This window comes from Dunckerocampus dactyliophorus, chromosome 10, assembly GCF_027744805.1.
Source record: "Dunckerocampus dactyliophorus isolate RoL2022-P2 chromosome 10, RoL_Ddac_1.1, whole genome shotgun sequence".
Taxonomy (NCBI): Eukaryota; Metazoa; Chordata; class Actinopteri; order Syngnathiformes; family Syngnathidae; genus Dunckerocampus; species Dunckerocampus dactyliophorus.
The window spans coordinates 24,192,490-24,206,902 of NC_072828.1; the positions used below are offsets into that span (position 1 = coordinate 24,192,490).

At 40.7% G+C, this 14,413-nt stretch overlaps 1 protein-coding gene across 2 annotated transcripts in view; it reads left to right on the forward strand.

The window, feature by feature from the left end:
• The window catches only part of adamts10 (ADAM metallopeptidase with thrombospondin type 1 motif, 10), a 58,784-nt gene that overhangs the window by 20,118 nt on the left and 24,253 nt on the right, over positions 1–14,413 (forward strand). For both annotated transcript variants that reach the window (XM_054789371.1, XM_054789373.1), the window contains exons 8-17: positions 881–1,026; positions 5,330–5,373; positions 5,557–5,662; positions 6,915–7,061; positions 7,212–7,353; positions 8,059–8,166; positions 9,645–9,790; positions 10,476–10,539; positions 11,289–11,391; positions 13,855–13,988. In XM_054789371.1, the coding sequence (XP_054645346.1) occupies positions 881–1,026; positions 5,330–5,373; positions 5,557–5,662; positions 6,915–7,061; positions 7,212–7,353; positions 8,059–8,166; positions 9,645–9,790; positions 10,476–10,539; positions 11,289–11,391; positions 13,855–13,988 (1,140 nt within the window). The remainder of the gene's footprint in view (positions 1–880; positions 1,027–5,329; positions 5,374–5,556; positions 5,663–6,914; positions 7,062–7,211; positions 7,354–8,058; positions 8,167–9,644; positions 9,791–10,475; positions 10,540–11,288; positions 11,392–13,854; positions 13,989–14,413) is intronic.

Here is a 14,413-nt window from a genome sequence, read left to right on the forward strand (position 1 = left end):
TGTCTTTTGTTGTCGCTCTCGGTTTAGTTCGTGATTTAGCTTGAGATATCCTCTTCATCACGCACTAGTCCAGCCTTTTGAAACTTGTTGGTGATAGTGGATGGTTGACGGTCCGAGCAATCCACACAGAAGCTGTAGGAATTCTGCACTCAAGCATAATAGCGGCGTAAGGCTTCCAAATGTGATATTAGCTTCCACTTCACTCGTCCACGTCACGACTTACAAGCCGCAGGGTTCAAAGCATGAGGAAAAAGTATTCAGATCAGAAATTACCTAATTAACCTACATTGTCCTTCATATCTTTATTGCATGTTAATTTCAACTTTCCGTTGTTGTTTTATTTGTACCTTGTAAAGTGTCCTTGAGTGTCAAGAAAGGTGCTTATTTTATAAAATACAGTATATAGCTAGATTTTCTATAGAAGAAAAGAAGAGACACCAAACAAAGCCTGCCTTCTTCTTTTAATCAACAGGCCAAGAAGAAGAAAGGACACAAAAGAATGAAAGTCCTTTTTTGCACTGTGGCACATTTTTTTACGCTGTCGTTCTAGGATGATGTCACACTATTTTAGCCGACGCAGCTTCCAGATCAGGTTTTTCCACTGCAAACGACACGGTTCAGCTCACTACAACTGTACTGCTTTGTGCCAAGTAGGCCCGGGCAAGGACACGCCATTAAAAAATTATTGAAGTCAGTCATTGGCACGAAGAGTACACATTAAATGTTTAAGAGACACATGCTGACTTTCATTATGAATTTCTGTCCGCATGTGTCTAGTTGAATTTGTTGTTGAAATGATGGCCTGCTATGTGATATTCAGAATCATTGTTACGTGTTCTCATTTTCTCTGTGCATACTTTCTCACTTGTGTCTCCATCAGCCCACTTTAGAGATCAATCATCACGCGGGGAAGTCTTTAGACAGCTTCTGCAAGTGGCAGAAATCGATCCAGCACCGGAGCAGCTATGGCAACGCAATACCTGACAATGGCATCGCTCACCACGACACGGCTGTGCTCATCACCAGGTCAGAAACACAAACAGATGAAACAGTCGAACATGGGCGAAAATAGTGATAATGCTATTTTCCAACAATTTAAAATCAGTCAGAGGTCCCAACAATTGTGTATTTGCAAGTGTGTTCCGACTGGGATGGAACGGACGGATGGATGTACCGGTAGCTGTAATGTGAATGAGCTGTGTTTGTCCACACCTGTCTCCAGTAGAATGTGTGGCTGAAAGACGTGCCATTGTTCACTTTACTCACTTTTTACATATACAGTATTCCCTTGTTTAATGCAGTTCATTGGTTCCAGACCTGACCGTGATAAGTGAATTTCCGCAGAGCAGGATTCTTCATTTATAAATGGAATATCTTCATAGTTAGAGCGGCCTTCTAAATACAGTTTTTAACATTATTAGAGTCCTCTAAGCACGAAATAACACCCCAATAGTCACCTTTACACTCATAAAAATAAGAGTAAATAAGCCATTTAAGACATAAATTAGACATGTGCTTGTGTGTGTTACTATAAATGTGTTCCCTTGGGGATTTGAAAGAGAGGCAGACAGGAAGTGACATCGGGGGTTCAGAGTTGAGTTTCAGATATGCGTGGGTAACGCCCGCAAAAGTAGCACGTGTTTTTATTAGGGATTATTGTGCCTGTTGTGAGATAATTGAAACCTGCAATAAAAAAAATAAAAAAATAACATGAAATAAAAAAGCCTGTTCTTCCGTCGACCAAGTCTGATCTTTGTGCGTCTCACCGAACATTACAGTCACATTACTGACACCTTGTGACCAGCGTAGAGCACTAAATGTCTTCAATGTCTTTGAATGGGTCTTTGGATTTGTATTTTAGTTCATTTAGCCATTTTTATGCTTGAAAATGCTTAATTTAGGCAAAAAAAATATGTAACATATGCTTGAATATGCATCAATGACTAATGATAGGCTTTATTTAACCACGAAACAGCATGATTTATTAATATATTTTTGAAAACCGTAATATAGTGAAACTGCAAAATTTGAAACGACTGTATACTGCAACTGCACTTGTCCAACATCATAGATGGCAAATATCACGTACAACAATGTAACATTAGGTATCTATTGAATAGGAGAGGACACAAGAGTTACCATCACCGAGGTACCTATTGAGCGACAGTTCTAACAGAAATATCGTACTTGCTTATCCTGTTTGCCGAAGTCTGTAGCTAACTGACGGATATTTTAAGATGTGTAGTGAAGCCTGATTGGCTTTTCTTTTTTTTTACCTTTTAATTTTTTTTTACTACCTTTCTGTGAAGTGACTCACCGAGGTACTGTACAGGTGGGTCAGCGGCGTGAGCAGAACTTCAAAGGCGACCATTTGAGGGCCTCATTTGGTGATCATAAACACGCTCCAGGGACACATTTTACTGTTATAATATCATTAAAAAGTTAATTTTGCAAATTAGAAGACCAGTTTCCACATGCCTCTAAACAAGCGTTTCCTCACCCCTTCTTCTAGGAGGTTTTCATGAAGCGAGGTCTGAGAGAGCCAGCCTCTGTCTTGTCCTTTCTCTAGTGACAACAGCTGGGCCTGCTCTGCTTGGCTCAACGTCTCTGACAATAACTTAACATGCGGATGGAGGGAATAAAAAACACATGTATTTTTTTCATTTATCAGGCCTGTATTTTTTTTTTTTTGCTGAACTATAGAACTAGTGAAACATCATTAAAAAGACAGGAGACAGTAGGACAAACAGAAGAGTGTACAGTACACCTCCATTTGTGGAGGTGAGGCTCAGAGAGCCCCCCGCGAATACCGAAAAACTGCAAATAATGGAAGCACGCCAAATACTGAAAATACTGAAAAATGAAAGGATACGAGGGCAACTTTGATATTTTGTAAACCAACACATATATAAGTTATATATATTTAAAAAGAAAACTACATTTCAGCTTTGTGATATAGGTGAAAAATTTTTGCTGTTGTTTTTAAAAAAAAATGTTATTTCAACTTTCTTCTTTAATAAGCTTGACTTTATTCCCATTTTATTTTATTTTATTTTATTTTATTTTATTTATTTTATTTATTTATTTGTTTATTTATTTATTTATTTATTTATTTATTTATTTATTTAAACCTTTATTTAACCAGATAAGTCCCATTGAGATCAGGATCTGTAAGGGCGACCTGGCAAAGAGCAGCACACGTCATAATAATACAAAAATCGAACAATTTTAAGGCAATAAATTACAAACAATAAATACGTTAAACACCCAACAATTTTGCAATGACAATGCAACACTTTCAAGGACAGTAGCAATGAAAAAAAACACAAGCATTGATCGTAGGCATCTCGCTGCCTAGTGTGTAAAATAGAATGTCATCAGTTCTGACATTTTCAGTTCAGTCTGTATTGTGTTCCAAGCGGTGGGGGCAGCATAGCAAAATGCTCTTTTCCCAAATTCAGTTCTAACTCTGGGCACCTTTTTTTGATGGTGAATTGCGGAAGACCGTAAGGCATAGGTGCTCCTTGATTTCTGAAGCAGAGAGCAGCATAGGTAGGATGGAACTAATCCAAGGAGAGCCTTATACTGTAAATCATCATCATCCAATGTGTATACCTCCGGGAGCTCAAGGAGGCAACCAACGACAGAAAGGTTGCAGAGACAGGATATTTCTGAGCTCTGAGGGAAAAACCGGATTTATTCGTGTAATAAAATCCAACTTTCACCCTCGATTTCCGGACTAGATTGGCAATGTGAGCCTGGAGGGAGAATTCTTGGTCAAGAAAAAAGCCAAGATACTTGTAAGTATAGTGATCATCTCTATCTGTTTGCCATTGCTAGTGGTAATGGTCTTCACAGGCTCTGTCACTTCATGTTTATGAGAGAAAACCATCATTTTAGTTTTCTCTGCATTTAACTTCATTCCCATAATACTGTAACTTTTTCCCCAAAAAATGTTCAGAATTACAGCTTAATTATGTTTTTTTTGTTTCTCATATTACGTTTTTTCTTTCATATTTCAACTCTTATGCTACTAAAATGATTATTTTTTTGTATTTTTTTCTCACAATATTACAAGTTTATTCTCGTAAAATTGTGGCTTTTTTTCTCGTTAGAATACGACTTTTTTCTCGTACGATTTTTATTTTATTCTAAAATGATTTTATTTAAAATGACAGTTTTTTTTTTTTTCTATTTCTGCTGTTGTTTTTTTATTTATTTAAAAACTAACTGTTCAAACTAACTTTCTTTTTGTAAATTATCTTCTCGTAATTGTGACTTTATTCCCATAATATTTCTACTTAATCCTTGTAACATTATCACTTTTTGCACAAATTTTTTTTTTTAATTTACAAGTTTATTTCACATTTTATTCTCATAAAATTAAAAATTAAAAAAAAAAAATATTATTTTTAGAATGTGCCATGAGCCAATATTTTTTTTTGGGACACCACTGCCTCACACACTCAACTCTCTTTGCATTTTAAATTGCAAAATAGATAGAAATTGTAAATTGATAAAATTGTAAAGAGATACTCACCACTAATGAACGATAATGATTGGTGATCGATAGGAATCTGAGTCGCGGTCTGGCCTTTAGCCTGGTCGTCAGGCTACAGCAACAGCCGCGCTTTTGTCTGCTGTGGCACTGCCGCCATCTCTAAAGTGGCTGTGAAATGCGTTCAGAATGAAATGGCAAACTCACTGGCTTTTTGCAATTCGGTTACATTAAATTCTGTATGAAGCAGTTTGCCAACCTCAGTGATCTACTGTATAGCACTGATACGATATCTTATTGTACCAAGGTAAATGTACTTTGCTGTTAGTTGAGTTAATCGTTACTTAGCAAAATCACTTCTGTTATAAAATGCGTGGACACAAAAGAAACGTGATGTGAGGAAAACTGTAAAGATGAATTGACGTGCATTTTACTGCTTTTTCTTGTCCCTCCTTACTACTTCTTTTCCAGCCCATTCTGGCAGTGATACTGCTCGAGGAACACTGAGAAGACAATGGCATGTTAAACAGATAAAAACCTGATGCTATTGCCTCAGGAATGTGCTGCAGCAAACAACACAACCGCTGCTGGCACAAATATTTTCCTATTCTTCCGAACAGAACGTGCAACATCTCATGTTGCAGCTTATTAGAGGTCAAATATGTTTTTTGCAATGTGTTACTTATCAAGCGGCGGTTCAAAGTTACGAGTCACTGTTCTTGATTTCCTGTTATTGTTCTTTTATACGATCGCCCTGTCTATCACTGCTGTTCACTCTGTGGCCATAATGTGTTTGTCATATGTGCAAGTGATTGGTCTTTCTGTCCGCAGGTATGACATCTGCATCCAGAAAAACAAGCCCTGTGAAACCTTAGGTAACAACAAGATATGTCCTGAAAGATATAGTCACAGTTCTGCCTAAAATGGAAACATATTTTATTGTCTCGACGCCATTAGTTGCATAACTCAGGCAGTTGTTGGACTGACCTGTTGTTTTGTTACTTTTAATGATGACTCTCCAAGGAGCACGTATTCATATGTGTGTGTTTGTCTTGCAGGCCTGGCTCCTGTTGGAGGAATGTGTGAACCAGAGAGAAGCTGCAGCATCAATGAGGACATTGGCCTGGGAACCGCTTTCACTATTGCCCACGAGATTGGACATACGTTAGTAAAATGCACACAACCATCCATACGATAAGGAGAAAACACTATAAGTACAGGAAATGACTGCCTCCGTTCCATGCCGACCAGCGAATGCCGCGAGTAATTGATACACCCATAAAAATGTCTGTTTTTAGCACACAGCTTCTTCCTAGCCCTGCAAACCTTTCTGCTAGCTTGATGTAGGCGTTCTCCTCTGATTTCAAATCAACATTTGCTATAAAAGTGTTGGAAATTTTAATGATTAGATTAGATTCAGCTCCACAACCCTCTCTCTTCAATTGCCGTTGTTCACTAGCGGCCGGAAGCTAACAAGCTAAATGCACAATTCAGGTTTAAGCCCTAAATATGCCTCACACACTTATTTAGCGCATGTTAAATGATCAAATGTGTGGGTCAGGGGTGTCCAAAGTGCGGCCCCGGGGGCCATTTGCGGTCCACGGCGCATTCTAAAAATATGATTGAACAATAACACAGCAAAAACCGAAACATCAGCAGTTGTTTTACAAGACTAAAGTCAACATATGAAGAGAAAAATCTAACGAGAAAAAGTCGTACGTTTAAGAGAATAACATTGTAACATTATGAGGAAGAACCATGTCATTTTAGTTGCATAAAGTTGAAATATTAAAGAAAAGAGACATTTTTTTTTAAAGGTGTTGTCACAGCCTGTGTGTGTGCCTGCGTGACAGTTCATTTATGTTCTCTTTTTATCCCTTAGTTCCCGTTTCCATGCCCTTATTTTGTAGTTCTTCCTGCGTTGCCCTTTTCTGTGTCTGTGTGCTTTACTTTTCCTTAATCTCACCTGCTACTATTTTAGTTCCTCTTCTATTTCGCTCAGGTGCGTGCTTCTTGAGTTGTCGGTGTATTAAGCATTCGTGTGCTGGAAGCCTGTCAGTTGCTGAATAAACTCGTAATATTATAAGTAGGAAAATGTCGTTTTAGCAGCATAGAGTTTAAATATTAAAGGCGCGCTTATGTCGGTTGTGGGGCCGCCTCCATCTCACTCTGAAGTGGCTAGCGGTAGTACAAGGCTCCCCTCCTCTGCAGGCTGCTGGGTTGCCCCGACTAGCTGTCGACGTAATCCACACTGCTTGCTTGTTGTAACTCCAGAAGGACTTAACGATCATAAGCAAGGAGCAATCTGACGTAATCAGCTGTTACTTAACACGCTAAAAACGCATCATGTATAAAAGCCACTCTTTTTAAAATAAGGGGGAATTAACTTTATCATTGTTGTTGTCACAAACTTAAGGTTTGGAATGAACCATGACGGTATTGGGAACACGTGTGGACCACGTACCCAGGAGACGGCCAAGCTGATGGCTGACCACATCACCATGAAGACGAACCCGTTCATCTGGTCGGCCTGTAGCAGGGATTACATCACCAGCTTTCTGGAGTGAGTCAGCCTCTCAGATATCAATAACACCACAAAAATGTGGACAAACTCACTAATGTCTGTTAAACACTTTACGTCCAGAAAACTACACTTCTACTGTTGCAATACCTGATAGTTCTACCACCGTGTTTCATTTTTGTTGTATTCCAGCTCAGGTATGGGCTCCTGTCTGAACAACGTCCCTCCCAAGCAGGAGTTTGTGTACCCCACCACAGCCCCGGGTCAGGCCTATGACGCAGACGAACAGTGCCGCTTCCAGTATGGAGTCAGATCTCGACAATGTAAATATGCAGTGAGTATACTTCTGCATACTCTTGTTTCCAGCCTCACAAATGGCTGATGTACAGTAAGTGATATGGACCACATCATCTTGAGATGAACCTTCTTGTGCAAAAAAAAAAAATGGAGCTGATTCAGGTTAAAATGTGTGGTTAAAATATTTAATGAAGATACCAGAGATGTACTGTATGTAATTCCATCAGTGCGTTATCGGGACACTTTTGGTTTTGGAGCTGACTCTTGATCCCTGATCAGTCACAGCAGAGTAGGCATGGTCGGGGGAGGAGGCTGTCAAATCCGAGAGCTTCGGCCAAGAGGAGAAGAAGGCAAATTTACCCTCTACACAATCTATTTATGAAGTATTTTATTAAAAGAAACGTACTGTAGTGCCCCACTGGGTTCCAGCATACATTTAAAAGGCCCTGAAATGAGCAGGACAGAACATATACAATGAATTATTATTATTGTCATTATTATTATTATCAAGTGTAAACATATTATACGGTATGACAGACATGTCAGTAACAGACATGGATTCGGGGTAGTATTAAATAAGCTCTTCTTTTCTACTCCATTTGAGACATGTTGACCTGTGCCAGTGTAAACTTGATGTTCTTTGATATCATATAACTTTAAGCACGTCAGAAACAAATAAGCCACACCATACCATACAGTATTCATCTTGCAGTAGTTGTTCTAACTATTTGACTTTTGACAGGAGGTCTGCAGTGAGCTTTGGTGTATGAGCAAGAGCAACCGATGCATCACCAGCAGCATACCGGCAGCGGAGGGAACGATCTGTCAGACCAACACGATTGAGAAAGGGGTAATTGATATACTAAAGATGTCTGCTAAACTGTGAGAGGTTAAACTCAAATACAGTCGTCCCTCGTTTACCGCGGTTAATTGGTTCCAGACACGACCGCGATGAGTGAATTTCCGCCAAGTAGGATTCAATATTAATAAATAGAATATTTTTGTAGTTAGAGCATAGAAAACCTGTTTATGACCTTCTAAAGACAATTTTTACCATTATTAGAGTCCTCTAGACATGAAATAACACCCCTATAGTCACCTTTACGCTTATATTACCCAATATAGTAGATATAATAAGAAAAAATAAGTCATTTCAAGCATATATAAGATTCATGCTTGTGTGTGTTTCAAAAAATGTTTTCCGGACGTGTGGACAGGAAGTAACATTGGGGGTTCAGAGTTGGGCAGTAGAGTTTTAGCTGGAGTACCGGCCACAACAGTAGCCCCGTGTTATTATGATGATGATGATGATGATTATTATTATTAGGGATGTCCCGATGCGATTCTGCCACAAGATCGGGCCGATCCGGTCGCCGTATAACGTTCGTAACTCTGGGCCACACTCCAATATGATAGGTTCAGTAATGCGCTTCAAAGCTGGTTGCCACTCGACTCCCGCCACACGCAAGAAGAAGAATGCTGACATGTCCGCCGTGTACCATAGTGAAGTTAGTTTCACGTTGGATATTCGGCTCCATAGCTACAGCGGTAGTTCCCTTTCACTGTGCCCGGACTGCTGTGTCATGGTGCGGGGAGCTCGCACGGGAAGTGCCACTCCAGCTGCTAGTTGTTTATACTAGGGACTGTCAATTAATATTTTGCACACCCATTTTTTCCAATTTTATTTTTTATTGGATGGACTTTTATTGGATCTTTTATTGGATTAGGGACATGACTCACAGAGGTTTGTTACAAAAGCCAAACAATATTGTTGGTCATGCTGTGCGATAAAACAGTCAATTCATTAATACATTGGTTGCATTATTTGCAATGCTTTAAAGAACTATTTTCATAACCATATTCAATTCCACAAATTCCTGTTTGTAACACAAGATTAATAATTTTTAAAAAAGGATCGGATCGGCAAGACGATATAAAAAAAATCGGATCGAATCGGAAGCCAGAAAATGTGGGACATCCCTAATTATTATTATTATTGGTATGTTATTATTGTGTCTGTTATGACATAAATAATTATAAAATAATAAAAGCCTTTCGTTAATCAACGTCTTTTATTGCCTTAAACTGTATTTGTATTTTACTTCATTTACATCATTTTTATGCTCGCAAACGAATAATAGGCGGCAGTCACCAATGAAACAGCGGCCATTTTTAAAGAATTTTTTAAAAAATGCGATAGAGTGAGGGAGCGATGTTCGAAGCGCGATCGAGCGAGGGACGACTGTATCATGAATTTAATGTCTATACTCCATATGTGCTCTGCCATGTGCTCTGTCTCTTACATCATGTGTGTCTTATGTGCTACAGTGGTGCTACAAGAGAGTCTGTGTGGCATATGGGACGCGTCCAGAGGGCGTCGATGGAGGCTGGGGACCATGGTCGCCCTGGGAAGAGTGTAGCAGGACTTGTGGAGGTGGTGTCTCCTCCTCGATCAGATATTGCGACAGCCCAAGGTACTTTGTCATCTACCCGTAGCTCAGTGTGAGTTTTGCAGTGTCGTAAGAAGATTCCCTCATCTCAAATGAGTGTGTGAATCTGAATATTCACCAGCTATCTGAATGGGCTTGTTAGCTTTGGGATTTCATGTCACAAATTATAAACAATGGCAGACTAGCCTGGATTCCAAATAGCTGCAATTTGATCAGAATGGACAACATTTTTCATTCAGAGAAGCCCAAAGAAGATCACTGAAAGTCTTTCTAGATTGTCACGCTTCTCCTGACTTGCTTTGACAAAGACACTGACTTTTTGTCACACTGCTCATGTTCATTTTACCTGTGTTACCTATTTTTATTGTCTTTTTCTGTGATTGTTATGCGAATCTATTAGGGTGAGGTTATTTTTCATAACTCTTCCCACACTTTCCTTGTGAGTATCTACTTCATAGGGATGGCTATATGACTTCTTACAGCCATGAAAGAGGGAAGGAGTAGTGTATTGGCTCCGTATTTTTGACAGTTTAATACAGCCATGTAACACAGGCTGTCTGTGGCCTTTGATTGACAGTGAGCTTGAAAATATTTTGATGAAGACAAGCAGCACCGAGTTGAGAAGCCAGCATTGTGTTGAAGGTTTAGAATCTGTTAAATTGTACTCAGATGTGTCTGACTGGCCCGATTGTGTGTGTTTGACTTGAAGGCCAACCATTGGTGGAAAGTACTGCCTTGGGGAGAGAAAGCGCTACAGATCCTGCAATATTGATGTGAGTTTTGTCTGCTTTCCCATTGGCTGTATCACTCATGCAGTCCACATGTATGGTCTAGAACAGGGGTGGGCAAAGGTTTTCACTCGCGGGCCGTATTGAGTTAACAAAATTGGCCGGGGGGCCAGACTATATATTTGATACACGCGCACTAGTTCAAGCTAATAATTCTAACAGTCCACCTGGAAGTATTTGTCATATTTTAACTGTAAAAGTGTCATACAATCTGCTATATGTGCTTGTGTCCCTTTTTTTTCCAGAAGCACTTTAACCATCAAACCACATTAAATAACAATATACATAATATACACGAATAAAGGATGTGTGATATACAGTACAGTACAATATCAACTATGAACAATAAAACATTGACTATTACAGGGTATGTGAACGTCCCTCCTTTTTTACTTCCCAGACAGTGCAGTGGGTAGGTTAAGTTGTGTGTCACATAGTTGTGGACTTGTGTTTATTTGCCACAGGCGATCCGGTGTACGTGCGCTGATATTTCCAGTTGGGTTTTGGGGACTGGGCTCCTGGCGGGAGCGAGGTGTACGGTCGTGTTCAGTGGTCAGAATGCGTGCCTGTTGGTCGCTCTCCGGGAGGGGTGGGCACTGATGTAATAATATATTTTTTTTCCCAATATGCTCTCAATCGACCAGCAAAGTCTCAAAGATCGAACAGCAGCTCGCGATTGACGGGTTGATGACCCCTGGTCTAGAACATGGACTATGTTTACATATCTTTTGCAGGAGTGCCCTGTCGGCTCACAGGACTTCCGGGAGATCCAGTGTTCGAACTTTGACAGTGTTCCATTTCGAGGGAAGTTCTACACATGGAAGCCGTACAGAGGAGGTGAGTGAGCGTGCGACGTTTAAGTGCACTTACTTTTACTACAATACCTGTGACCTCTAAATACACAGCAGTGGATAATCTTTGTCCTCAAAGGTTGTTTTGTTCTCAACAATATTTCCATTCATTAAAACATCCATTCAATCATCATTTATTCCTACTAAGCAATATGAGTTCAACTTGTATTGTCTTTAATTTCACAAATTGATAAAGAAGCTGAATTCAATATCGCCAGGATGTACAGGAAGTCCACATCAACAATAAGTGGATGCATGTTTATTAATATTTTTGGGTGTCTGGATTAATTGGATTTACATTATTTCCTATGGTTTTTGTACATTTCGTTTTTTTGTCTGACGCGAGATTGACAGGCGGATTGCTGAGGCGTCAGCAGTGATGCGGACTCCGCATCGACCTTTTGTGGTGAAGAGGGAGCTGAGGCAAAAGGCAAAGCTCTCAATATACCGGTCGCTCTACGTTCCTAACCTCACCTTTGGTCATGAGCTTTGTGTAGTGACTGAAAGTACAAGATCGTGGATACAAGCGGCCAAAATGAGTTTCCTCCGCAGAGTGGCTGGGTTCTTCCTTAGATATAAGGTGAGAAGCGCTGCCATCCAGGAGAAACTCCGCATAGAACCACTGTTCCTCCGCATTGAGAGGAGCCAGATGAGGTGTTTTGGGCATCTGGTCAGTACGTCTCCCAGACGCCTCCCTGGGTCCAACAGGTAGGAGTAGGAGGCCTCGGGCAAGACCCAGGACACATTGGAGAGGCTGTCTCTCAACTGGCCTGGGAACACCTTGGGATCCGCTGGGAGGAGCTGGACGAAGTAGCCGGGGAGAGGGAAGTCTGGGTTTCTCTGCTTAGGCTGCTTTCCCCGCCTCTGCCCGACCTCGGATAAGCTGGATTTTTGTCTGACCTTACCACTGTACCGCTGTCCTGTATTGAGGTAGTCAGAAGATAATAGTCAGGAGGACCGTGTTTGTGTGTGTGTCCATGCATGTCTATGCATCTGTTCAAAGACATAAACACCAAAGTACCAAAGTACCCGCAGATGCAGCCTGCAGAGAGTCCCGTATCCCACAATGCTCCTCTACACTGGATGTGACAGATAAATAGTTTCAACAACATAAGTGCCTTTAATCTTGGCCTCTGCTAACATAATGACTCACAAAGATAAGTAGCAAAGCAATTGCAGCTTCAGACATCTGATTCTACAATGCAAATCTCTCACAGCTGTTCAAATCGGAGCAGTGTGTTCAGGTCAGGTCATACTGCGCTGTCGTTGTCATGCCTAACTGTCTTCTCAGGCTTTCATTTGTCTGACACTTTTTCTTCGTTGCTCCTCTTCCTGAACCTCCTCCTGCCCCAGTGTTTAGTTTGCTATTATGCAATCACTACTTCTCACATGAGAAACAGCCGTTTCCTGTCAGCCCAGACAGCCAAGGACAGCTCATTAAATAAGGCCGTCACTGAGAGGGCTCTTTTTAAGAACAATTATCCTTCACACTTAACCCTCGGACAACATGGGATGGCCTGCAAGTACGACGACACGCACAGCTGCAAGCTGCAAGCTGCGAAATTGCCCTGCCAAAGCTAGGCACTGTGGGAATTGCAGTTTTCCATGCTCTGACCACTTATTATTTCTAAGGCCTGCCAGTACATACTGTATATGTTTAACACTGCCAGCACAACCAAACCCAGCACAGACGGATGTCAACAGCCACTCTCATGGAGGAACTGCGGGTGAGCTGCACAAAATAAAACTTCTACCCTACTGATTGGCTCCAAACTAGTATTTAAATGCTGTGTGCGAAAGTGTTTTAGTTCATGGATCATGCGTGTGCCTTTCCGTGAACGAGTGTGTCTATATCGTGCATTTCCTCCACCTAATAAGTCGGTTATAAGTTGTACAATTCGAAGTTGCCTCAAAAGTACCACAAAAACATGGGTCGAACCATCATCATGTGTGACCTTAGCATATTTCGCAAGACGTCAGATAAAAAGTGTGATGATGACCATAGAACGGGAAAAGGGTCTTAATGTACACACGTCTCTATCCAAGCTATATGTTGTCTGGACAGGTAATACTGTACTTTTGAAACTGATTAATTACATTTTCATTACGTGTTATGGGAAAAAGTTTAAAAATACGAACAAATCAGAGGTCCACCTTGAATTGTGTTTGACTTTGGAGGTTCTACTATAGTCTCCTTAGCGATTTATCTAACTTCCTCGACACCATTTTTTTCATTGGCCTATGCGGCACAGTTAAATTATGGGGCCCTCCAGGAATTCTGCCTAGCAACAAGAGGCTGGGGAAATGTGTGACATGGCCAAAAAGAGAAATGAGCAGTTTTTTCATTTTCATGTCAGCTGTGATTTTTTTTGTGTGTGTGTGGGTTTGCCTGTGCTGCAACACCACTGTACGATAATAGCATTAAAAATCTGTGTGTGTTGGTGTGTAGGTGGGGTGAAGACCTGTTCTCTGAACTGCCTGGCAGAGGGATACAACTTCTACACGGAGCGTGCACCAGCAGTAGTGGATGGCACGCCATGCCGAGACGACTCTCTGGATGTGTGTGTAAACGGCGAATGTAAGGTGAGCTCTCGCTATGATTGACAGCTACTAGGCGCGAGCAGACAGTGTGTATTTAGCAGAAGAGAGGATCCACACTTAACTGTCTGCTGACCTTGGAAAGCTGCCACAGCTGACGATCCGCATCAACAGCTGCTTAACTTAAAAATACAACCTCTGGCAGGAAAGGCGGCTTTCTTTTATTAGTGGTCTATTTATGTCTTGGTTTGCAATGAAATAAAAACATTTAACTGCAGTTTATTTGACAGTGACATTTGGCATCAGATTTCTTTTTTGGGACTGACATAATAGTTAGGTTACTGGCGCTACAGTGTCTCTTTTTCCTTGTACAATTATATGCAAAAGTCTTAGACCACTACTTGTTTCAGGACCTGGTGCAGTACTAGTAACATGGGAAAAACACAAACAACTATTTAAGTTATTCTAAT